We start from the raw sequence: 25,197 nt of genomic DNA, 5'->3' as shown, positions 1-25,197 counted from the left end.
TTTTCCACAGATTGGATACTTGGGTGGGACAAACTTTGCAAGGTAAGTGCAGAATGTGACATTCTGAGATGCATGACAAGGACCCATACGGACACACTGTCTTTTTCTGTTTTTCTTTAAATTACATTTTAAATTGTATGCATTTATCCATTGCCAATTTACTCACTTATTTGGAGAACATTTATGTATTTATTTATTTGTCTTTCTTCTATTGCCATTGTTTTTACGCTACTGTGATGCTATTACTGCTTAGTGATATATATTGTACACACTGTACACTGTTGTTTATTACCTCATTCTTGGACAGGGGGCTCAAAGGTTTTTTGGGGGAGGGGTGTTAATATTGGAATTATTTTGTGTCACTTTACTGCTCTGCTGTCTGAAAATCCAATAAAATATGTTCATAAAAAAAATTGAAATGGTCTAATATTTATTATGTAAAATGTTTAAAATGCTTAAAAGTCACAGCTATAATGTAATTTCCCCCTGAAGTATAGTGGAGCAGGTGTATTAGGAAGAATACAATGAAAATACTCAAATACTTTAACATAAGTACAGTAACTTAAATACAGTACTTGAATAAACGTGCTCAGTTCACCACTGATTCCTGGAAACCCATCAGATACCATACAATGCAATGTATCATCAATTCAAAAACACAACACTCAGTCTCTGTATGCTCGGAATGTGTGTTTTTAGACCTGCAGCTCATGTGAACTGGTCTGATGCTGCTTGCTCACATTTTCCCAGGCAGCTCCTCTCGGGATGTCACCGGAAATGATAAGTAGCTGGAGGTAAATGCTGCCGGGCGATGCAGCCGTCATAAACAGGCAGATGAAAATACAGAATAACCTCACTGAAACGGCCGTGACAGGGACAGGTAATGCAGCAGACACCGAGAGAACCGGGGAACCTTAAAATGTACATTCGTGGTCGGCTGTCTCCGCCGTGCTGAGCTGTAAAGTCCACTTCGAGGCTCCTGGGAGGACAGGCTAGTTAGCTAGCTAGCTAACCATTAGCTCGCTAGCCACAGCACTCCGGGCGACGGTGGCTGCCATAGCAACGGTTTAGGAAACATTGGCTGTGGGAGCTAGCTAGCTTGGGTAGCTCAGGCTAATGGTGGTTTGTTATGCTAGCGTCAAGCAAGCCGTCGTGGGGACACCAGTGTCCATCTTAATGTCAGACCCCGCAAGTCAGTGATATGTACGTCGCGTCATCACCCACATTACACGGCTGCAACTTTGTTCCGTGCTTCTGACTGAGCTGTCAAGGATACGTTCTAGCGTTGAGTTGAGCTAACTTGGCTAACAGTCATTTCCATCACATGCATTGAGCTAACGTTAGCCGCCCAGGCCGAATCGTAAACTTTACCTCCACACCACCATTATGTAAACGCTGTCAATCTGCTTTAGGAACTGGGTTTCGTGCTCATTTGTCTCGGATGAGCCTAACGTTAGATTAGCGCACCGCAAAACGGTTTTCTTCAGTGTTGTCATGACTCGGTGTAATTGTTACAGAGTCAAGCAGCTGATCTGTAGCTGCTAAGGTTAAAGTAGGACGCTAAAGTAGCTGCTATTGAACTGTTTACTTTTCATATTGCCACAATTAGCTATATAGCTGTATTTATCAGCAGAGTTTATATCGGTGCAGTAAATATCGACGCAGTTCTAAATCCAAGGCCTGACTTAAATTCCACCGACATGTTAACGATAGTTTTCTAACGTTCAAACTAGCCGTTGGTGTTTTTTGTGTGTGTTTTGGTCATTGAAAGTTGTCTATTTCCTAATCAATATCATTTTTAATAAACCTCAGGCACATTGGGGATTTTCATTTGATAACGGGTTGTCACATTGGACCTCTAACTACATGCTTAGCTGTTATTCCAAAGGAGGTTGCGCTTATTTGATTATGTTTCAGTGAATCTGTGCACAAGTGAATGTATGTGAGAGATAATTCAGTTTGATATTTAACCTCTGACACGACTGTCATTTCAGTATTCTGCTTGAACTAGTATGGATGTTGATGACTGCAATGGCCGGTCTTATATATCAGGTAGGACTAGTCTACATTGTATTTGAAAATACACTCGTCTTTTAAGCTGGACATGTTGTTCTAATAAAAGATCTTTCTTGTGTTTCTCTTTTTTTCGAAGCGGCTAGTGGAGACTCTTCAATGGAGAGGGAGTTTTCCGGGGCCCTTGGAGGTCCAACAGTGAGCACCCCAAACAGCAAGGAGACCTCTCCTAGTCGCTCCCTCAGTGGTCAGTGAAAAATCACCTGTTAATTCCACAATGGTTAATGAAATCCCCAAATCGAATTATTTTCCAATATACAATCAAGTTGCTTGTCACTTTTACTTGTCAGAGGATTTTCTGATTGTTTCATTATTCAGATTGCACTTAACAATATCAATCTGAGATAAAGATGCTGGAGAGGCAGCCCCATTCTATTCACATAAGTATCTTTGTAACATCTGGTAACATACAAGTTTATCATCCTATTTAAGACATTCCTTATTTTTGCTCTTGCACTTATAGCCAACTCCATTAAAGTGGAATTGTACAGTGATGAAGACCCGGGTCGCAGTACTGAAGATGAAAGGGGGGAGAGGGTGGAAGAAGGAGGGTCAGAGCAAGGATCTGAGGCTGTTGGAGGCTACAGGGAGCTCACCAATCCTGAAACCATACCATCTGGAGCCACCAGGCTGCCAAATGGAAAGCTCAAGTGTGACGTCTGTGGAATGATCTGCATTGGGCCAAATGTTCTCATGGTGCACAAACGCAGCCATACAGGTGACTGAACAATCTATTTTGCGATAAAACATTTGTTTTTGTTAAGTAAAATAGGTCACATATAAAATGTGTCTTTTTGATGATGTCTCAGACATTTCCTTTTGAATGTGTTGTTTTGATTTGCAGCTCTAGTATTTGTAATTTAACTGATAGATATGTGTGTAAAACAATGTTTGAGACATACATGTAGTAAGAGAAGTTGGGTTAACACATTTAACCTATCTCCAGGTGAGCGACCATTCCAGTGCAATCAGTGTGGCGCCTCCTTCACCCAAAAGGGTAACCTACTCCGACACATCAAGCTGCACTCAGGAGAGAAGCCCTTTAAATGTCCCTTTTGCAGCTATGCCTGTCGAAGAAGAGATGCTCTAACTGGCCACCTTCGCACTCATGCAGGTAGAACAGATTCAAGCTGGATGACTGAAAAATATACATAATAGTTGGCATGTTTAGACAGTAATAAGGCTTTATTACCTACTTTCTCCCCAGTGTCCTCTCCAACCGTAGGGAAGCCGTATAAGTGCAGTTATTGTGGCCGTAGTTACAAACAGCAGAGCACCCTAGAGGAACATCGAGAGCGTTGCCACAGCTACTTACAGAGTCTGGAGTCAAAGCAGCCATCCAGTGCTCAGATTCCAGGTATGTGTTTAATGACATTCATGGACATTACATATCAGAAGTAAACAACATTTTGTCGCATAAGAGAGGAATCTAAATCATAGTATAGTGTTGCAAATATCCCTTTCCAAATGGATTGTAGTAGCATCTTCGTTTCTAGTCTACCTCCTTAATGGGGTAACCCCCCCAATTCGATCCCTTTTTACTGTATATCTAAAATGTGGTTTAGATTTTCTATTGACAACCAGCATACCTCTTTATCGTTTGGGATAAATGCTGTCTGGGTGATAAGAGAACCCCCAAAAATAACTTTACAATTTGTTTGTACTTTGTGCAGGAGAGGAGATGAGAGAGCTAGAGTTTATACAGGACTCTCTTCTGCAACCCTCTGCAGACAAGATGGCATTTATTGATCGGCTCGCAAACAGCATCACCAAACGCAAGAGATCCACACCACAAAAATTTGTAGGTGAGCATTTGGTCTCAGTGTGGATGGGTTCAAGAAACTTAGACAGCAGCATTAATCGCTTGAATTCAATACCACATGCATCTGGACGGATCTTTTTGTTCTGAAGTGACCAACGGCTTTCAGGATTATATGCACATTTGTTTTATGATTTTTCGTAGCTTACCACCAATCATTTGGTCTTAAAGGGTCTGATTCACCATTAGCTGCAGGACTAAACTCAAGTCATTCAACTGACATGAAAAATTATGAATCTCTTTACCGTTGTGACATCTTCCACAGACTTCCATTTTACAATATTGTGAGATATCATGTCATGACAATACAATATTGTGTCTCTCTCAATTGCAGGACAGAAGCACATACGACTCAACCTTGGAGATGCACCTTATGAGCTCAGTGCTGGTTTGGATAAAGATGGGGAGATGCACGCAGGAGAACTTGAAGCTCCGCACTTTACTGGTCTGGGAGGAGAATACGCAGGCATTGCAGGTAATGGAGAAGGGGTTTCAGACACTCTGAGGCCTTTACACCTCCCTACCACTCACCCGTCATGTCTGCCGGAACTCAGGCCGATCCACGGCTCCTCTCACGTACCTGTCGCTCTAGGTCCGAGGCTGGATTGTACAGGGACGGGAACTGGGCTGGGAGCTGCAGGTGTAGGGGGAAGGGAGGCAGCAGAGGGTCACGAAGACCTGCCTGTCGGTCGAAGTCACGCGCCCTCGCCTAGCAACGGTTGCCAGGACTCTACAGACACAGAGAGTATGACCGATGAGCCATGCAACAGTACTGCTCCAATTCCAACCCTGCACAGTAACAATGGCCATCATCTCCTCTACTCGAACAACCACAACCCAGTGCCTCCTCCCATTGCACACCACAGGAGTCGGGACAGACACAGCCCCAGCCACGCCAAAGAAAGGGAGGTGGAAAGACAGGTTGGAGGGCACTCAGCCCCACCGCCTCCTGCCCTCGCTCCGACTCCCAGCTCACCTACAGCGCCCTCCTCGACTTCCAGGGAGGCTTTTCGGGTCGTGGACAGCGAAGGGCGGGCTGTGCGCTGTTTTCGTTGCGAGCACTGCCGTGTGCTTTTCCTGGACCATGTCATGTTTACTATCCATATGGGCTGCCACGGTTTTCGCCAGCCTTTCGAGTGTAACATCTGTGGCCACCGCAGCCAGGACCGCTACGAATTTTCTTCTCACATCGTCCGCGGAGAACACATCCTTGAATGAGGATAAAGGGTTAACGACTTGCTTCCCCCTAAAGCTATTTTTACACTGAGACAAGGACCTGGCTGGGTTTGGTCTGCACACACGATAAAGGCACTGATGATGTGAAGACGCACTGGTACAGTAAGTATGTACCAGCAGGAGGAACTCCATATGCATGTTTCTAAATTACAATAGTTACCCTTATCATTATCAATGCATTTCAAACATTATCTATTGAAAATGCACTTTCAATGACTTGTATTTTAAACTAGATAAAGAGCCGATGCACTTTTTTCACCCACAGATGTGCCTTGCTCCAAACTTCAAACCTGATGCACAAATTCTAGTAGACAAATCGGACTTTATCCATAACATGAAAACTTAACCTTCTTGTGCACTTTAACAGAAATACCATGTAAGAAGAACAATGTGAGGTTGATGGGCTCAACTACAGAGGAATCAGATTTGAACACCTTGTTCTCAAAGCACTTTTAGTTAAATGATTCCCTCGCAATCGTTATTTATCCTGGTTTTTTATTTCTCTTCAATTTGGGGTTAGTCGTGTACAATGAATCGCTTTTTCAAGTGCAGACCAAACTCAAACACCAGGTCCAAGCGAATGGATGTGTTTTGAGGAGTTGTCCATGATTTAGCAATGCACTTTTGTTTTTGATGGGGTTGTGTGTGTGTGTGTGTGTGTGTGTGTGTGTGTGTGACAGAGAGAGAGTGAGAACAAGGACCCCTGTGTGTTTTTTGGAAGTAAGTTGAACAAGTAAGTGAATATTGAAGGCCTTTATTTGTGTGGATGCCGACTGGGGCTGTGTATGAAATGTTTTGTTTTATCTTTTCCATGACTGCTTTTGTTGCACTGATACCTGCCAGAATATTCTGATCATATTAAACTATTTTGTAGAATACATTACCGACCTGCACATTTCTCTCAAAATTGAGAAAAACTGATGGAAGGTTTCTCTCACTAGGAAAGGACTATCACTGCCACGACTTTAGAGATTACTCAGAGGTTATAGGATCTTCACAAGCCCCCCAAGTATTCATTGGCATCCCTCCATCAAACTGCAAACCAACATTAATCTTTTTATTTGACATTCAAACATTTTGAATGTTACTATCTCATTGTATTGTGCCTTTCTTCCCCCTGATCACACCCTGTTGACCAGACTGAAAGACACGAGCTACCAAGTCTTATCTGGAAACCGGTCATTGTGTGATGATGAGTTATAAAATGAGTTAACTGCTCAATTGATTGATTTTCAGACAGTGAAGTATCTGACTTATGTCTTTGCACACAAATATCCTATTCAGATGTGTTTGATTTTGATCTGTGCTGAAAGAGATGAAGAACCACTTCTGCTATTTTATCAAAGACTAACTGTACCTGACATTAGGCTCATGCTGCTATGACACAAATGAGTACACTGTAGCAGTTTACTACATCCTCACAGGTTAAATTCCAAAAATGTTTTATTTGCTTTGTCTTAGAGCACATGTCAGTCCACAGAGTTACCAAGGCAACCAATGATCCTGTCTTGGTAAAAAAAGTTCCGAAACGAAAAGAGAACACAGTCGGCCTGTGATTCTGTTTACATGTTAAAATAACAGAGATTGTTGTTTTAGCCTCGTTTCATTAATATTTCACTTAACTTACTTTAAGCACAATAAATTGTACACATCCAGCAGGCAAATTTTTTAAGATTACAGAATTGGATGCAAAAATTAGTCCCAGTTTGTGTCGATAAACAGGAATGTTGTTGTGATTAATGATTGATCTCCACGTATCCCGTTTGGAATGATCTATAAAGAAAGTTTTAGACAGACTGAATTTTCCTGTGTTCAGTGATTTTTAATAAGGTTGAAACTTATCAAAATCATCAGCCGACCTGAGTTCTTATGTGATCCAGTAAATAGTTTATTGAACTGAATTTCCTCTATAAATTAATCAGAACTGATGTTTAGACTTTATTTAATGAAATACATCTTTTCAGCATCTATAAATAAAATGTTGCTTTTCAGAAATCCTTTTCAGCCTAAACGAGAACCACTGAACCTCTAAAGGCTGGAAATGGTTCTGTCATGTACTAAATTGAGTTGTTTGGATTTTCATATTTCTAAGTAGTGGCAATGTGCAGGAACTCCCAAATATAGTTTTTTGAGAGAGACGAATGGAAAAATATATTTTTGTCTGCATAGCACCAAATAACGGTTCCTGAGTGGTGGCTGAGGCAAAGAACCACTGCCTCCACCTGTTAAGCACTTTTCCCTGTTAGAGTGGCGAAATGCAAAGTATTAATTATGAAGAAGCGTCAAGTGACAGATCTTTTTTGGTTTTCATTGCTCTGTAAGAAAAACAATGTAGATTTGTTCAAATGATCTTCTCCCTTTTAGCAGAAAAACATTAAAGGATAATTTGGTGTTTTCCAGGTTTTTTTAAATGTTACAAGTTGTCAAGTAAAGTTAAATCGGTTTGAGGGATGTTTACAATTTGTTGTTGTTGTATATTGCTGTATGAGATTGAAGGAGAAAGTCACTTGTTGACACAATGAAATGTGATTTTGTGACAGTATATCAACACAGAAACCTAAACAGGTGGTTAAAATGCTATTTCCAAAGTTAGAATCCAATTTGAAATCAGATTATCTTGCCTTAATATGTGAATACAGACTGTTTGGTCATGTGAGGGCCATGGACGCTTTGTATCCCAGAATCCTGAAATGTAGTTTTCTGTAACCTGACCTGGATGTTAATGATCTGTCACCAAAGTTATCATTGCAAATCACTGGTGTAGTTTACATGAGCGGAAATGCTTTGTCTGATTACCTACATCTTATACCCTTGTTTTACTATGTGAAGTCCTTCAGAATTATTTGAACATGAAGGCTGATTCCTTTGTGTTTTTTTGGACACTGAAGAAGAGTTTAAGATTAAAAGATGAATATGAGACAAGAGTTCAGAATTTCAATTTTTACTTCCTGGTAATTACATATAGATGAGTTTAACATCTTAGGATATAGAACCTTTATCAGTCCGCCTAGTTTAAATGAGCTAAAGTAAAGGAACAGTTTGTCTTAATGTAATTTTTTTGGTAAGTATTCAATTTCATGCTTGCTTGCCATAAATGCATCAAGCCTGTGACCTGTTCACAACATCAAACTGTGTTAGGTTAGGGGTTTCCTTTCCCCTTCCTCTGCTTCTAATGGCTTGCCTTTCTCCCATGACCAACTATTAATGTTGGTTTCACCTTTTCAACAACAGATGTCTTCACATGTGAATCTCAAGACTGAAAGAGTAGACATTCAGAGCCATTAAATTTTTAAACAATCACTCTTAAGAGCAACTCAACTCACATGTTCAATCATTTTTGTACACATGAAAAATGGGTTGTAGGTGGAAAAACCAGGAAACCAAAGATGATTCACTGAACTTTTAGTCTCATCTTTTAATCTTAAAAACAAAGGATGGGCCTTTCCAGAACTTTGATGGGGCTGTATATTCTGATTCAGGAAAAAAAACTCAAAAACAGGCCCATGTGTGATCCTTTGGTTGGTGTAATTTGTGTGTAGTAGACTTTGGCTGTTGTGCCTTTGGCCTGAGGTATTTTCTGTATTTAATTTCTTCCTTTACTGTTGAAATTCTCAGTAAAGTTATTTATCAAGTTTATTTTGTTAATCCAGTGCTGCACATTACAGAAACACCTGACAGTCATATTTAGAATTCTTTTTCACCCCCTGTAGTTTCCCTGAAACCTCAAGTGATGAGTGACCCAGGCCAGAACTAATTGTTTTGATTTTAACAACCAAACGACCACAGGTCATCAGAATAACTTTGGTAATGCTGGCAGCTAAGAGCCAAAGATGAGGAGCCACCTTTTGAAAAAAAAAAAAAGTCAAGCTTCCTATACACCTGAACCAAGATGTTGAATTTTAGAGCAACAAATGCTGTAGAATTATACAGTAGGCCCCTTGTCCATGACTTGTTATTCACTGTAGAATTGTTTGAAGTCGCAATTTCAGCACAGTAGATTCGAATCCACTGGCAGCCCTCTATATAAATTGTGAGTTTGGACATTGTTTAGATATATTTGTGTGTGCTTCACTGGGCAGTTTTGTGCTTCTGAACCTGATGCATGTGGTACCAATGCTGTTTGCTCCTGAACCTTCACCAGTCTCCTCTGTTGCATTCTGAAGGACAACCAAATAATCTGCTCCAATTCAAGACTATACTAAAGAAAATAAACTAATGCTAGTTTTGTGGTATTTTGTTTTCCCCGTTGCACTATTTGCTCCCTCTGGTTTTACTCTTTAACATTCCCCTCCTGTAAATGGTCTGATATTGCTTTAAGTAACTGCAGAGCCTTTTCAATTGTATCATATGTAATTATGCATTTGCAGAATTTGATCTTAAACCACTGTAAGTTTTGTACTGTAAGAGTCTATTCCAAATAAAATACTTGACAGGCCTCTTTTCTACAACTACACAACACACGGTCAGTTTACAACCACACAACACATGGTCTGATGTGAAGAATGAGCGTCACACTTTCAGGTTTTTGTAAAGATTTGTTTATTCTTCAGGCATTACAGCATCTTCACAATCTGCTTTACATGGGCTTTGGAGGAGCTCTTGGTGCACCAGCCTGTTGAACAGAAAAAGAACAGTTTTAGATTCATGTGACATCATTGCTGGCCTGTCTAACTAAAAGTTGTAGCTTACACATAACTAAGCTTGGTATATTATCAGCCCTGGTGCATTTACATGTGTTTCCTGTTTCAAATCAACCAAACTATAATAAACATTAGTTTCAATGGTTCTTTTCTTTCTATTACTAATCCCATTGTCAGTGCTGCAATAAAACCGTGTATATGCATCACAGGTCATGTGGGTAAAACAATGTGGTGGATTGTACTTACAGCGGGCCTGAATCTGGGTGGTGGGGTTCGGTCTTTCCTGGCCTCACAGGAGCGGTTCCTCACCACCTTACTGTGGATGGCACAGCTGACACAGTAGTGCAGCTTCACATAGAGCTTGGGCAAAACATATGCTGCAGAGACGACACAGATAGGAGAGGTACAGATGAGGACATGCTGTCACGTAAAAACAAAAATATTAAGACAGCTTTTGGGGTTGTGTCAAAAGAAAGAACAAATACCACTCACAGTCAAAGACACTGGCCTCTGAGATGTCTCTCACGGCCGCAGCCTCCACTATGTTCCTGATGACAAACTTCTTGATGGCTTTGTCCTTGGGGACACAGCGGGCACAGTTGGTGCAGCGGATGGGCTGCACGTGCCCACGGCCCTTCTTAGCACGACCGTTATTCCTCCTTTTCTTAGTCTGTAAAACAAGACAACACAGTGAGCACTAAAAAAAAAAATCATATTCTAATAATAAGGGTCAGTTAATTAATACTTAAAATATGACAAATTGAGCACCAAAAATTAAGCACCAAAAGCTGGTGTCAACACATTAGATCAATATCAAAATTTGACAGTTTAAGACCATTTAAGGCAAAGATCTACCTGCTTATATAAAATAAGTTTAGTTTGTTAAACGAAATAATTGCTCAATGCAAAGGTCCTTGAAATTAAGGATTTCCTGAACATCCTAAAATTTTAGGATATCTGCACTAGGACAGCATCTACCAATTATTTTCATATCTGTAAATCGGATTACTTCTTACCCTTCTCAGATAGTAGGTTTAGTATGGTAATGTCAGGAAATGGCGAAAACTGATTAAAGTTTCTTAGAGATGATCTATTCAAAGGTCTGACTCAGTCCAAATCCTATTTTTAATGATGGCAAAGCAGAACTTAACAGGATTTTTTAAATAAATAAATACTTAAATGACAAACTGATCTCCATGACTGCTTTTCCGTCCACTGACACATAATAGCAGCAATGGGCACTTGTGTAACGTAGCTCAGCAACTGACAAATGAGAACTACTCGAATAACTTCAAATATTTCCAACACCGAGTACTGTCAACCATTTTAGAATTAAACCGTTAACAGAAAATGTCTTTTAAAGGAAGGATTAACGATCATTTCCACCCCGACGACATAAACCCACAATGGTGAGCATGGGTTAGCTGCGATGTCCCGAATCGACTGCTACACAAACGGTTCTGCTCATCGGGTTCATCTGAATTTGATTTTTGGTGATTTTAGAATAAGAGAACACGGTGAAAACCACACGTGTCTTTGGACCCACATCCCTCCAGTGTCTCTGCGCTGTGGCGGCGGCGCCTTCCTTCTTCAGCTCTCAGGAACACATGCACAAAAACGGCTAGCCTGCTAACAGCTAGCATTAGGCCCAGACAACGTTTAAAATCATTTCGGTCGACATTAACCATCGCTTCTCCACACTGGAGGTTTATATGTAGGTTTATAACGCCGAGGACACGCGGATGTTCGAGACTGATCGAATTAAACCACAGTTTGTTTTGTTTTAAGCACACGGCCTCACTCAGACACACTCACCATGTTGCACGGGAAGCTGGAAAGAGGACCGGAAGAGGTTGTACCGCGAGAAGTAGTGCAACGCGCTCCGCCCTCTAAATATTCACATTGAAAACACAAGCGAATCAACGTTTTACTTTAGTTTTTTAATATCCACAAAAAGTACATGTTTGGTTCATAGTTTAAATAATTTACAAAAATGAAGAAATTCTAAAAAACAAAGCATTAACAAACGTTTATGGCGGAGGGATATCACTGTTCATTTGTTTTTAACCAGGCGTCACCTGACCGGGCGGAGTTCTCTTCACGGCTCTTCATGTGGATGGGAGGGGCTGCGTCGTGCTACGCCGTTCACTAAAACAAGCGTTCTAATGTTAACGCAATAAAAATAGTGTCGCGCAAAACAAAACATTAAGACGTATTTTAATTAATTTCTTCGATATTACTCGTAGTATTGGACAATGTAATATTTTTAGATTATTTTAACCCCCAAGTGTATCACATGAATTTACAGCTAAAGTATTATATAAACTACACAACCAGTAGTAGATGATTACACTATCTATATTATACAATTACAATATACTCACAGTGCTCATTAAACAATTTGACCCATTTCAGAATATTATTATTTATAAAAAATGAATGATGCATTAACAGCTGATGAAGGTGGAGCTCATTGTATTTACTTCACATAGTGGTGGGCAGCTTGTGAGTTTCTCCCAGGAAAAAATCTAATCGTATCTTAACCCGAAAGTAATGCATCAAAATGACTGTATGTGTTGTTCCATAAAGTAATAATAACTACATAAAATAAACGTGGTGTCATAAAAAGAACAGTAAATGTCTTATCTTTGGTTAGACCGTGAAAGAGAGCAATAGAGGAATTCATCATTGCGTAACCTTGCACACAATTTATTTAGTTATTGTTGGTCATCCTCAAAAAATGAAGTTTATTTTGTTAAATCCCAAAGATGATGCTGCCATCAGACTACCTGTGAGTAACATGTCACCTTACTGTGATTATAGCCTCTTCATAAGGATTTTCTGTGGCTCTCCTTCTGAATTGTCAGCATAAATTAAGTCTTTGCACAAAATGCAAAACACCTCAAGACAAACACATAAAGGTTCCTGTGAAGCACTCTGCTGCCAGAGTCAGACATTTAAGCCCTTGCACTTATTTTTCTACATGAACATTTAATCAGTCGTGTAATATGCAGTTTAACTGTTACTGAAAATGCAATCACCATTTACAAGATCTAATTCATTTGTAATAGTTGTGTAATGTTTTAGCTTTTAATGAAGAGTTGCACATATTTACTGGGTTTGTGGCATCTGCTCGTTCCTGTTAAACACAACATGACACGGCAACCATCAGCTTCATGTTCTGAACCTCCATGAATCTGCAGTTTCAGTCAGTGCGGACAAATGTTACACATAACCCATACTCATAACACCTGTCTGTAAATATGACATGTGTTAATACGTAATAAAACACAGAGAACAATAAATACAATTTAAAAAATTTATTTAAATAGTTCTGTGCCTCGTCCTCATTTCTTCTTCATCTTCTTGTCCTTGGCCTTCTTCTTGCCGGGCTTCTGGGCGTTGGCCTTCTGGTAGAGGTAAAGTCCCACCAGGCCGAGCAGAGTGGGCACCAGGAACAGACACACCAGGGGGAACACGTCATTGATCATTTTCTGCCACGGCGTCTGCTGCGTTAGAGAAATCACCTCCACCTCGAACTCAAGAACAGCATCACCTTGGACAGATTGAGGTTGAACTTATTGTTTTGTCAAAAGAGGTTGATACGTTGATATGACTGTGAAGGCCATAACATAGGATTCACATAATTCTAATACTCATGAAAAGCTTTCAGTGACCACTCTAGCCTGTATGAAAGTAACTATATTTTGTTGTTGTTTCACCACTAATTTATTTAAGCTTTTCTTTTTAAGTTGTCAGTTTACCTGTTAATAAATGACAGGAAATGTATACTTTTAAAAAAGTAAAATATAACATAGCATTTAAAGGAAATAAAAGGTCACCAATATATATTTACAGGATGAATCTAGACATAGTTTATATTAGCTTGTAAATAAATATTTTTTACAACAAACAGATATAAAATAAACACAGTTATAAAAACCTTTAGTGTTCTAAAGCTGCACAGTGAAGTGCAAAAATGTGTAATGGGGACTTTCTACAAATATACACTGCAATGCAAAGTATTATTGCACTCAACACCAATCAGATTGTTCAATAGGAGACTGTATACATGTGCCATAATACTATGTATATGTATATAAAAATATTCTTATTCAAGTTGTGATGGTGATTTCAACATTAACAGACCTGTGCTGTAGTATGTGTAGTAGAGTAGATCTAACTCAGTGTGCTCTGATTTGTGTGTGCATGTGTGTGTGTGTTCAGTACCTGGGATTGTAGGAGGGTAACCTTTCTTTCCATACGCAAGGTGAGGTGGAATAGTGGTCTTGATTTTTTGCCTGAATGAAATGATAATAAACAAAACACAGTCACAGATGAAGCATTTTTTCAGATTCTATCACAAAACCATTCACTTTGGTATTTTTGTGGATTGAAGCCACTGTTTAGCTTTTCTTCCGATGGACTTTTACTTTTGCACTTACCCTTCACACACGCCGACAAGGCTTTGTTCCAGACCTGATAAGAAAACCACACAGAGAGAGTCAATCAGCACAGCCAGAACATTTCCTACCTCACCACAGGCTGCACTTATCTATCAAATGTCACAGAGTCAGTCAGTGATCAAGCAACACACACGCAGACAAAACTAGAAAATGTTAATTCACCGGGAATAACTGTCCTCTTCCCAAGCTCGACAACAAGAGGGTCCCGGGACAGAGACGAGTCGATCACCTTTCCATCCATCAGCTTCCCCTGAACAGAGAAGAGGCATGAAATGATGACTTCACTGAAAGACACTCAAAAATATATGACAGCTCAGTTTCTTTTAATTTGACAATCTCTGTGTCCACGTGTTTTGTATTAGACATTATATAAATAGATGCACAGTCGGCCTAGCTCTTGATGAATTTACCACCTGGAGCAGAAAACACTTTTTCATCATATCAGTAATTCTGAAAAAGTAATTTCCTCTCCAGGTATCTGGGCAGCAAATGTCATGTCTCTGTGTCCTTAATCTTTTCGTGAAACACATGTAAAATATTGACACATTATATTTTATGAATGATAAATAATGTGTTGCATGGTTAAAGAAATGTTTTATGTTGGTGGAGTAGACAGAATTCTCTTTCAACCAGTAGGAAGGCAAAAAAGGTGTGTGTCTGTAAAATATGTGTAAAATACACTGTTGTTAAGGATTCAGGAAATCATTCTAGAAGTTCTACATACGTTTTGATTGTTTTTAAAGACTGGAAAGTATTAGCTCCAGGGTTCTAATATAATAATAGCACATGGGAGGCACGTTTTAATTTAAAAGTGTATTTTAATTACACGAGGCCACAGAGCAAATGGCTTGTTATAACACATTGTGTTGCTAAAATCCACATCAGAAAAACTGTTAAATTCCTGAAGATCAACGTGGGTGATGAGTGGAAACCACGAGCCTCCAGTGTGATCCATGGACACACACACACACGCACACAGACACACACACTACACTTTTACTGCTGACGTGTTGCGCCGCCCCATCGCTCCATAGTATAAGCAGAGACGATCGACTCCGTAAAACCAAGTGAAGCTCTCGCATTAACAACACACAAATCTGTGTGTGTGTGTGTGTGTGTGTCCTGCTCAATCAGCTGCTTACGTGACCACAGATCTGTGTATTATTCCCACTCCAATGTGTGGATGAACTAACACACTGTGTCCACATGGCTCGTGCAGACGGTGCCACATTGATAACAACTGTGATCGTCATCAGCAGACTCCCTCACATCCACCGATCTTTGCACAGACACACACATTTTGGTTGTGCAGTGAAACAGTGTAATAAGTGTCTTACCGTGTAGTGGATCTGCAGCGTGTCTCCCATTGTGGAAAGTACAGAGCAAGTTTCTGGTTTCACCTTTGGATCACAAGAAGGGTGAGACCGTTAGAGAGCGGTACATTGATTCAGCAGTGTGTGTTGTTGTGTTACAGCTGCAGTGTGTGTGTGTGTGTGTGTCACTCACCAGGGTCTCCACCTGAAGCTCCTCGGCTGTGTTGTCTTCTCCACAGGTGAAAGCTGTGAGCAGCAGCAGCAGCAGCAGCAACACGCTGCTCTTCATTGTGAACTTCTGCAAAAGAGAAGAAGCCATAATCAACAACTTCCGCGTCTTCTTCTTCTTCTTCCTCTTCTTCTTCTTCTTCTGTCAGAGAGAGAGAGAAGCCGAGCGTCACAGTCAACCCGCCGGCCCTCGGTCTGTCCAAAATGGCTCAGCAGCAGCCTAATGCTGATGTGTTATAATAGTGGAGATAAGGACTGGCGGTCTGTGGACGTTGTCCCACCACCTGGGTCTCTCTCTCTCTCTCTCTCTCTCTCACACAGAGCCCGCCTCACACATTCCGCCAGCAGCATCCCATCAGGCCAAGGGAAGCGGAAGCGGCGCTGTGTGCGTGCAGAGGCGCTGGGGGGCGCTGTTGGTGGTGTCCTGTGTGTGTTCCTGCAGCCTGTCAGAGCTGTCACAGTCTGCTGCACACGCCACGTCTCTGCCGTAAGCCCACAGCTCCTGACTGTGGATGAGGAGGAGGCGGCTTCCCTTGTGTGGAAACCTGCGTTTTAAAGGGATAGTTCACCGAAAAATGAAAATCCACTCATTTATCTACTCACCACTATGCCGATGGAGGGGTGGGTGAAGTGTTTGAGTCCACAAAACACTTCTGGAGTTTCAGGAGTAAAAAGCGTTGCAGTCAGATCCAATAAAACAGCCTCCATGCTGCTCCTGTAGTGTCATCCAAGTGTCTGTAAGCTCCGACATTCAAATTCGACTCAAAACAAGGTAATTCATGTTTTTTACAGTCGTCCAAACTGGACAAACTAAACCCCTTTTGAATTTGAATGAGAACTGAAGGCTACCACAGGTTCTCTTTCATGTTTGGAAGGGGAGGGTGAGGTGAGGGGTATTCAGCTGCAACATGACACACCACCACTAGATGTCCCTACATTCTACACACTGAACCTTTAATACTCCTTGCATACACACAAAGTCGGTATAATTTGGTAAGCTTGTGGCTTTTGTTTGTCTCTTGGAAACCCACCTCAGATAGTTCGCTGAGTGTCAGTGAGTGAAGCCTCTGATGTCACTCAGCATTGCTGTCCTGCAAATGTTTTGATGAATTTCACATTACTGAAAAGATAGTTTTAAACTTTGAAAGTGACTTTAAAATGTTGTAATGTTGTTATGCCCCAAGAGAATGTTCCAGCCCTGGGGGAGGTGTACAGTGGCATTTTGTGTGAGGACACACGTTGCTTAATGTGTAGACAAGAGCAAAGTGTTAAAGCCTTGTAAACACACACACACACACACACAGGTGTGACTTGTTCTGATTATTAGACCCCTGTGTGAATGATGATATAAATTACTTCCTTGCTCTTGGATTTGTAAATGCAAATAAGTGACTATGCCTTATATGTACAGATTTTGTGTAATTTATCAGAGGTTGTAGGACCGAGTCATTTCACAAATCACAGTCCTGTCAGCAACAACGGTTTCAATCATGAAGACCACGATCATTTAAATTGTGTGGAGGGGCTTTTTGAATGGGTTTATTTGCTGGTAACTTTATCAGTTCTCTAGTTTAACCCTTTTTTAAGTAATCAGTGAAAAGGAACATCTGAAAGGCAGTATTTGAGTTTTGGATCGGTTGACAAAGATTTGAAATCATTAATTTCTCTCAATCAGACCTCAGTCACACACTATTTTTAAAATAAAATTATATACTTCTTAAAAGAAACCAGGTCTGAGCTGAAAGTAAAATAACAGAAATGAGTGAAATATATCTGGTTATTCAATCGTCCCTTCAAAAACAAAACAAAACAAAAAAAACGCAAATTTCAGGTTCGGTTTTGACATCTACTCTCGCGAGATCTCGTGTGCTGCTGAGTCGTTCCCCGGAAAGTCTCGTGAGCCGTTTAGTAGAGGACCTCTCAGCGAAGGTAAGTGAGGACCCTACCTCCATCGAACCGATCATATACACGTATGTTCCTGTGGCCGATAAAACAACAGTGTGTGTTTAGCGTGTGTGTTCCGCCTGTGGCGGTCGCGTGTCCTCGGTGTCCCCCAGGCTGAGGCAGCAGGGCTCGGCTCTGTGGCAGCGGGCTGCCCGCTGTGGATGGATGTGTGGGATGGATGCTCGCTGCTAGCTACCGTCACGTCTCATCGATTCAGCGGTTGCAGCTAACGCGGACAGAAATGTGTTAATAGACATAATCAAGATTATGCGCTAAAATAAGCGATTAACATTTTTTTTCCCGCAGTAGCGGGGCAGTGTGCGGGGCCGACACGGCTAACAGCGGCAGGTTAGCGGTGTCGTTACGCACCGCAGCACCGCCGGCTAACGCGAACCGGCCGGAGTCCCCGGGGGCTGGATGAATGGATGTCATCACAGGCCGAGCTGTCTGATAACATCCCCATCACAGACTTATACTGTTTAAACCCAGTGTGTTGGGGGAGCTGCTGTCAGTGAGTGGATCCTCTTCAGCACCATGGACAGGGATGATGAGACTCACATCACATCCTCTGTCTTCACCTTGTTTGAGCTCCTGCTTCTGTCTGAAGGTTCATCAGGCTGGAGATAGACACAGACAAATAGATAGCAACACTGTCATCTACATTGGATACATCAGAAAACACAGTGTGATCAACATGCACCTCAATGTTGGCCGTCCATGTTTTTACGTATGTCTGCACTTTATTCCCTAATATTGTCATTCTGTTTCCTATGATTTATTTATATGGCATCTATTGCATGTGCCCGTCCTGACAGAATGAGCCATCTTGTGTTTCTCTCAGTTGTTTGTAACTCTCTTGCAACCATCCAATATCTGCACCTCTTCCCCTTGAGGGTTGCAGGGGGAGCTGGATCCAATCCCAGCTGACATTGGGCGAGAGGCAGGGTAGAGGGTACACCCTGGATAGGTCGCCAGTCTATCGCAGGGCCAACATACAGAGATAAACAGACCTTGACTCTCACTTTCATACCTACAGTCAATTTACAGTCTCTCCTTAACCTATAACCCTGATCTTCAATGTCTTTTGACTGTGAGAGGAAGCTGGACCCACGCACATGGGGAGAACATGCAAACTCCACAGACAAAGACCCGAACCCGGGATTCAAACCTTCTTGTTGTGAGGTGACAGAGCTAACCACCCCACCACCACGCTGCACGGAAGATGTTGCATGTTGATCAGATTGTAAATTCCACTGAGGCCAGTTTGTGATTTGAGATAAATTTGACTTGACACTGCTTGAAGTACAATATTTAGACACCACACAGCATTCTACCATGTTCACGAGTGCTGCTCAGCATCATGTGAACTACAGGGTGAAATGTAGTCTCCTTTTGTCTCTTTCTCTGGACTAGATCAGCTGACTTTGTGTTAGACAGATTCACTGAACGTGTTTTTAGGTCTGGTAATATAGGACATTTTTAATATGTGCTCTGAGGGCTTGGCGTTGTTTCAGGCTAACATTTGAAGGAGGGGGAAGGAAAGAAAACAATCTGAACAGATTGCGCTGTAGCCTGGGGGTCATGGTACTGACATGCATCTCCTTCCCCCTCTCTGTTATGATGACTGTGGGCAATTAGCATAGCTTTCCACCTGTCTTTGAGAATGCATGTAGAGGTGAGATTTTATGGAGCCGTCATTTAGAAAGGTGGGAGGGGGCTGGCCGGAGCACTTCTGCCTCTGTGACTTAACAAAGGCCTTACAGACTAGTGATTCTGTTTTTGTTTTAATGTGTTTATAATTTTGTCATTCATTTGATTACTTCCAAGTATCACTAAACAGTTTCTTCCTCTGTTTCTCTCTTTCAGCCTTCCTTCGTAACTCATCCCCCTTCGTCAACTGACACTGGCATTCAGCATCACGACTGCAGCTGCTCTCTGAAGTTTCAAATCCTTATCTGAATCATGGGAAACATTTTTGGGAATTTGCTGAAGAGCCTCATCGGTAAGAAGGAGATGAGGATCTTGATGGTGGGGCTCGATGCTGCAGGGAAAACAACAATCCTCTACAAGCTCAAGTTGGGTGAAATCGTCACCACAATCCCAACCATCGGTAGGGGAACAGAATGGTAAAATGTACATTTATGATAGACACCTGTGTTTGCTTTACATGTTGTGTGAACTTGCTCCTGTTTCCAGGGTTTAACGTGGAGACGGTGGAGTACAAGAACATCAGCTTCACTGTGTGGGACGTGGGTGGGCAAGACAAGATTCGCCCCCTCTGGAGACACTATTTTCAAAACACACAGGGTGAGCAGAGCTAATCAGAGGTTAACACCGGCCTCGATGGTGTTAGACCCTCTACTTCTTAAGGAAATATTTATCTTTGTGTGTTTTTGCTGTTTCAGGTCTAATCTTTGTGGTGGACAGTAACGACAGAGAGCGCGTGAACGAAGCACGAGAGGAGCTGATGAGGATGCTTGCTGAGGACGAGCTCAGGGATGCAGTGCTCCTTGTTTTTGCCAATAAACAGGCAAGGAATCGTTACTGTTCTGCATGTACATACACATATACAGTATATACAACAGGCTTGTAGCAGTCGATCAACCCCTAAAAACTGTTTTAATCTTTGCGATACAATTCAACTTCTTTGTGTGACTGATCTTTGCATAACAGCATTTTGCTGAAAAGTAGTACATTTTAACATAGAAACAATGGAAACATAGAAGTTTTCGTAACTGTCGTGGAAAAATGAATTTTTCATCAAGATCCATAAATCATTCTCTTGGAAATTGGTCATAATGTTAAAGAAAGTGATAAATACAATTCTGGATTTGCCACAAAAGTTAATGTGTTCAATCAAATTGGTTCAGTAGTTTTTTGTATAATCTTGGTAAACAGACAAATAGCAGTGGAGGTAATAATTGACTTTACACAGTGTTTCCCACAGAATTGATTCTTTAGGAAAATAGCGCAGACAGCTCTACAAGGAATCAACAAAACACTAACTGAGAGAGCTCTTACGTTATCATGAGATGTTTAATGTCTGGTAAATGATTTATCGGCAGTAAATGCATACATGCATTCATTCTTGTCTTCAGGGTCACACATAGTTTTATCACTAATCCTCTCAGATTGAGGGCAGCACTTTCTCCTCGCTGACCTCTCACCTCTCTGACAGGATTTACCAAACGCCATGAACGCTGCTGAGCTCACAGACAAGCTGGGCTTACACTCCCTGCGCCACCGTAACTGGTACATCCAAGCCACCTGCGCCACCAGCGGTGACGGGCTCTATGAGGGTCTTGATTGGCTGGCCAATCAACTCAAAAACAAGAAATAAGAAGACAACTGGAAACAGCAGCTGGCAGCTGCACCCATCCACCTTTAAATTGATTTTTCTTTTTGAGAATGGGGCTGTGGGTCAGGAACAAGGGTTTTGGTTGATCGGTGCAAAGAAAGATTCAGGGTCTGGGGGAGATTTTCAGCTTTCGTTTTCAGTCTGTTGAGGTTTCCAATAGTTTTCAGCTCTCATTGCAAACAGATTCTCACATACTCTGTATTTCACCACTCACACACACACTCACACGTGCACTCACAAGAACACTAACCGTAAGCAATCACAGCAGACACTTGCTCTTCCTGTGTTCACCTCTTGTCCTTAGATGCAGTGTACTGTGTGTTCGTCTCTAGGTGCCGTACCGAGGCATGTGTGTGACTCCACTGAGTCGACAATGAATCAAATATGACTTTTTTTGTTGCTGTCAGTCGTCCATGCAAAGCACTTTTCTGTGTCGTTTGCACTTCCTGTGTGTTTTTTTCCTTCTTCTCCTGTGGGAGCCATGAGAACAATCACAGCCGGCAGATTCACGTCACCATGATTCAAATTGCGCTTACTTTTAATTTTACGAGCAACTCCGAGGCACTTTGATGCTCAGATAACGTGTGTTCATGTGAAATGTATGTGTTCTTGCAAGCGGCTCAGACACACAATAACAGTCCTCTTACTGCCTCATTTTTAAAACCTTTTGATATCTGTGGCATCTTTCTATAATCCGCGCGTGAGATCCCGAAGCGCTGAAGCCGCCCCTTTTTAAATTTACAAATGCGCTGCACAGTCTCGACCGCCTGACCTGCATGCACCGTGGTAAATGTCGCTTGCATTGTTGCGTACCTTTTTCATCCTCTGAGCTGCATGGATGTTGACGCTGTTTGTTATATTTCCTCAAACTAGCCTGATTGTGTTCTGGTGCTGTTTGCAAAAAACAACTCTGTCGCCACTTCCTGCTTATTACTTTGTGCTTAAAACTGCGCAGTCAGCTTCATGGTCTGTTAATGTGAAAGCAGTGTATCGGTTGACCCGCACAGAAACACAAGACACACAAGACCAGCATAGATGCTGCTCGTCTGCCGTCTTGTTTTTGTCCATGTGAGTCACTCAAACTGCTTCAGGTTGCTCTTGCTTCGTGTGTTTTTGTCTCCGACTTGCATATCGAGGGAGCAGGTAATGTTTGGTGATTCTGTCGCTGATAACTCTGTGTTACTGAATGTGAATATTGTCGATTAATCTATAAATGGCTGTACTGTAATTTATTTTACATGGATTTTCCTTTATTTTCTGTGACGTGTCAGCATATATATACGACAGAAAGCAGGGTAAACAGATTGATACGTGGGTGTTGTAGTTTTTGGAGATTCATCAGCACGTCCGCGACTCACCTCTGAACGGGAGACGCGTCACTACGTCGCCCCTGATACCAGCAGAATCCACCGATTTCTGTGAATAAAAATGATTTGTGTGTGCCATACGTGGGTACTGCTACTCACTCACCAGTGACAGTGCAACATACTGTATATTCACTCCAACCTATCAATGCATTGTTTATATTCAACATGTTTAATCATGAGTTTTATCATTTGGGTTTTGTGGCCTTATATTTCGTCATGACTTCACATTGACTTTCTTTGAGCTAGTTTAGAGTCACATATATTTATCATGGTATATAGAATGATTTGCAGATTTATTTCTCTATGCCCTCAAGAGGCAGGGTTTGCACCACAGTTTGAGGTGATGAGGCAAAGGTTTTGTCCGACAGTATCGTTTGTTCTGCGAGTAAACTTGATTCTTATTTGATGGTAGGTTTCTTTGGTTTGTTTTTTGGGGTGTAAAGAAACTTTGATGTAGACAGTCTGTGAAATAATGATGATCAGTGCGAACATAAAAATAAAAAAAGGCTAAAAAAAGTCCAACCTCTGATGAGTCATTCTGTACCGTTACAGTTACACAGGTAGATTTTAAAGACGGTGAAGACGAAATGACTCGATGCAGAATGCATGGGGAAATGTGTATGTGATGTAAAGACAACAAACAAAATACTGCTGTGTTACAAATAAACCCATTTTCTGTATGACCTGTCTCATCGAGTGTGAGTGAGCGTTACTGATGAACTTCAAAACTTACACCGTCACACATATTCATGTAAGACAATGGCATCATGGAGGCTGTTACAAGTTGCAGCCAAAAGAGGACAGTGTTTAGCAGCAGTATCTGACAGTTAACAGTTTCCTGAAAAGGCTTTTATGTTTTATGTTCATGGTCTGGAAGCCCCTGCACCAGCGTTACAGCACATGCAACATACCTAACATACAAATATACATTACATTTAGTCTCCTGGATATTTTTCCTGATGTTATGGGAATTGCTTCTCAACCTGATTTTGAACTGATGAAATGTTTAAAAAATCTGCAAATCAAAGTGACGCATTACATCTGTTTCAGGTCTCAGAGACCACAGCCGCTCAACTCCTTTAAATACGATTCATTTTCATTTGCTCTATAACTGCTTCATATGCTCAGAGTAATAAATTAAGTAATTAACAAAGCAATGGATGGAAATTTCATTTTCCAGACCGATGTCTTGACAGTTTGAGAGTGGAAGCTGTAGGATCTCAGCATTTCAGCAGGTTTCAGCTGTGACCATGGATATGTGGTGCAATTTTTTAAAGGATCATTAACAGCGTTTCGATTATTTTTTGTCAACAAATGGGATTCAGCTGAATTGGTCTATGTTCAGCTTCCCAGTTCAGAGAGCTGAAATCCTGATTATAGTACTTTGTATCATGTACTATGAAATGATTATATTTTATCTTGTTTTATTTTTTATTCTGGTTTATCCCACTGAGTTTGTTAATATGTGAATGTCATTATTACACTTAGGAAACACATAATAATTTGCTCCAGTGGTTTTATGTTTCCCTGAAATGTGTGTGTGTGTGTGTGTGTGTGTGTGTGTGTGTGTGTGTGTGTGTGTGTGTGTGTGTGTGTGTGGGTGTGTGTGTGTGTGTGTGTGTGTGTGTGTGTGTGTCTGTGTGTGTGTGTGTGTGGGTGTGTGTGTTATTGAACAGGTTGTCAGTGAGGACAAATACGAAAAACACGACAAAGATATGTGAATGACTTCCTGGTAGTGGTGGAATATTAACCATTTGCTTTTAACATCTCCTTTACCTTTCATTTGACTCAGACACACATTCACACACACACACTGACTCTCTGCAGAGTGGAGACATTTTTCTGTTGGATTTATAATTCTATGTAATTAGACCTGTCCAGAGAGAGAACAGAGGAGAAATTATTCTCTCTCTTTACGTGTGTGTGTGTGAGTGTGTGTGTGTGTGTGTGTGTGTGTGTGTTCAGACTGGAGATGCAGGCAGAGCCAGTTTGCTCAGAGTAGTTCAGCTGGCTCTCCCACTTACAGGCACATAACGTTTGCATGAAGCTTAAGTGAAAAAACAACAAGATGGCACAAGGTACGATTTTCTAACCAGACCAGGTTATATGGTCTCACTTGAACTGATTTGTTCGAAGTCTCAAGTGCAGCAGTAAAATCATGCAGCAATAAAATAATCGTACATTTCCAGTAAGAGCGTCAAGGAGTGGAGGGGTCAGAGATTCATTTCTTAAGGTTCCTTGTTATCGTGTGAGACAGAGTGACACATACAGAGAAGTATGAAGAGGAGGGGAGTGTTTAAATATTTGTTGCCTTTTTCATGCTCAAGTTTGGAGGGGGTCTGTTTTTAAAGGGGAATAAAACGTTCCATTCTTTATTGTCATGCTCTCAGGTTTTGAGGGGGCAGAGGAAATGACTCACCTGTTGTAACTGTATAGATAAAGATACTCACACGAAGGAGCCATGAGGCAGACACGTTTTCAATATGACCACTTCATCAGTCTGATGCAAAATGCTCAAAGGGGTCTGAACTGTTTTATTTAACGCAACATAATGGACCAAAACGTAAAAGACAGGGATACTTATCTTTGGCTAAGATTCAGAATTCAGCAACTTCATTTCACCATACATCAGCTGTGCAGGTCAGAATGACAGTGTTTCCCACTGGTAATCACAATAAATAATAAATACACCTGTTTAATTAAATCAAAAGTGCAGAGTGCAAGTATGAGCTAAAGGTTCAGTAGCAGATAAA

General features: G+C 41.2%; 4 protein-coding genes and 1 long non-coding RNA gene across 18 annotated transcripts; 3 read left to right on the top strand and 2 right to left on the bottom strand.

Moving 5' to 3' along the window:
• The first annotated feature begins 749 nt into the window (after window positions 1–749).
• LOC117761287 (zinc finger protein Eos-like) lies at window positions 750–7,522 on the top strand. 11 transcript variants are annotated; one of them, XM_034585023.1, is made up of 9 exons: window positions 752–880; window positions 1,995–2,052; window positions 2,153–2,260; window positions 2,537–2,791; window positions 3,020–3,187; window positions 3,281–3,430; window positions 3,747–3,878; window positions 4,227–4,367; window positions 4,485–7,522. In XM_034585023.1, the coding sequence occupies exons 2-9, from the start codon at window positions 2,013–2,015 to the stop codon at window positions 5,108–5,110; spliced, it is 1,620 nt and encodes a 539-aa protein (XP_034440914.1). In that variant the 5' UTR covers window positions 752–880; window positions 1,995–2,012; the 3' UTR covers window positions 5,111–7,522. The 11 variants fall into 11 exon arrangements, with proteins under 11 accessions (XP_034440915.1, XP_034440914.1, XP_034440908.1 ...); XM_034585017.1 differs by having other exon boundaries at window positions 2,156–2,260; window positions 4,227–7,522; XM_034585013.1 differs by having other exon boundaries at window positions 4,227–7,522.
• Window positions 7,523–9,650: 2,128 nt separating this feature from the next.
• Window positions 9,651–11,472, bottom strand: LOC117761292 (40S ribosomal protein S26). 2 transcript variants are annotated; one of them, XM_034585033.1, is made up of 4 exons: window positions 11,454–11,472; window positions 10,261–10,438; window positions 10,015–10,145; window positions 9,651–9,740 (listed from the first exon to the last, which is right to left on the bottom strand). In XM_034585033.1, the coding sequence occupies exons 1-4, from the start codon at window positions 11,454–11,456 to the stop codon at window positions 9,705–9,707; spliced, it is 348 nt and encodes a 115-aa protein (XP_034440924.1). In that variant the 5' UTR covers window positions 11,457–11,472; the 3' UTR covers window positions 9,651–9,704. The 2 variants fall into 2 exon arrangements, with proteins under 2 accessions (XP_034440924.1, XP_034440923.1); XM_034585032.1 differs by lacking the exon at window positions 11,454–11,472 and adding an exon at window positions 11,174–11,200.
• Window positions 11,473–13,073: 1,601 nt separating this feature from the next.
• fkbp11 (FKBP prolyl isomerase 11) lies at window positions 13,074–16,167 on the bottom strand. The gene is made up of 6 exons (XM_034585026.1): window positions 15,741–16,167; window positions 15,572–15,634; window positions 14,397–14,484; window positions 14,214–14,247; window positions 13,999–14,069; window positions 13,074–13,324 (listed from the first exon to the last, which is right to left on the bottom strand). The coding sequence occupies exons 1-6, from the start codon at window positions 15,864–15,866 to the stop codon at window positions 13,116–13,118; spliced, it is 591 nt and encodes a 196-aa protein (XP_034440917.1). The 5' UTR covers window positions 15,867–16,167; the 3' UTR covers window positions 13,074–13,115.
• LOC117761293 lies at window positions 13,372–13,732 on the top strand. Its single transcript, XR_004613815.1, has 2 exons — window positions 13,372–13,522; window positions 13,587–13,732. It is a non-coding gene; the product is annotated as an uncharacterized LOC117761293 (long non-coding RNA).
• A 1,457-nt stretch (window positions 16,168–17,624) lies between the features above and the next one.
• LOC117761291 (ADP-ribosylation factor 3-like) lies at window positions 17,625–23,124 on the top strand. 3 transcript variants are annotated; one of them, XM_034585028.1, is made up of 5 exons: window positions 17,625–17,704; window positions 19,586–19,829; window positions 19,916–20,026; window positions 20,125–20,249; window positions 20,898–23,124. In XM_034585028.1, exons 2-5 carry the CDS (start codon window positions 19,682–19,684, stop codon window positions 21,057–21,059), a joined length of 546 nt encoding a protein of 181 aa, XP_034440919.1. In that variant the 5' UTR covers window positions 17,625–17,704; window positions 19,586–19,681; the 3' UTR covers window positions 21,060–23,124. The 3 variants fall into 3 exon arrangements, with proteins under 3 accessions (XP_034440919.1, XP_034440922.1, XP_034440920.1); XM_034585029.1 differs by lacking the exon at window positions 17,625–17,704 and adding an exon at window positions 17,726–17,745; XM_034585031.1 differs by lacking the exons at window positions 20,125–20,249; window positions 20,898–23,124 and having other exon boundaries at window positions 19,916–20,040.
• The last annotated feature ends 2,073 nt before the right edge of the window (window positions 23,125–25,197 follow it).

This window comes from Hippoglossus hippoglossus, chromosome 5, assembly GCF_009819705.1.
Source record: "Hippoglossus hippoglossus isolate fHipHip1 chromosome 5, fHipHip1.pri, whole genome shotgun sequence".
NCBI lineage: Eukaryota > Metazoa > Chordata > Actinopteri > Pleuronectiformes > Pleuronectidae > Hippoglossus > Hippoglossus hippoglossus.
Note: the sequence above shows the minus strand (reverse complement) of the source record. Positions and strands in the feature narration are given on the sequence as shown.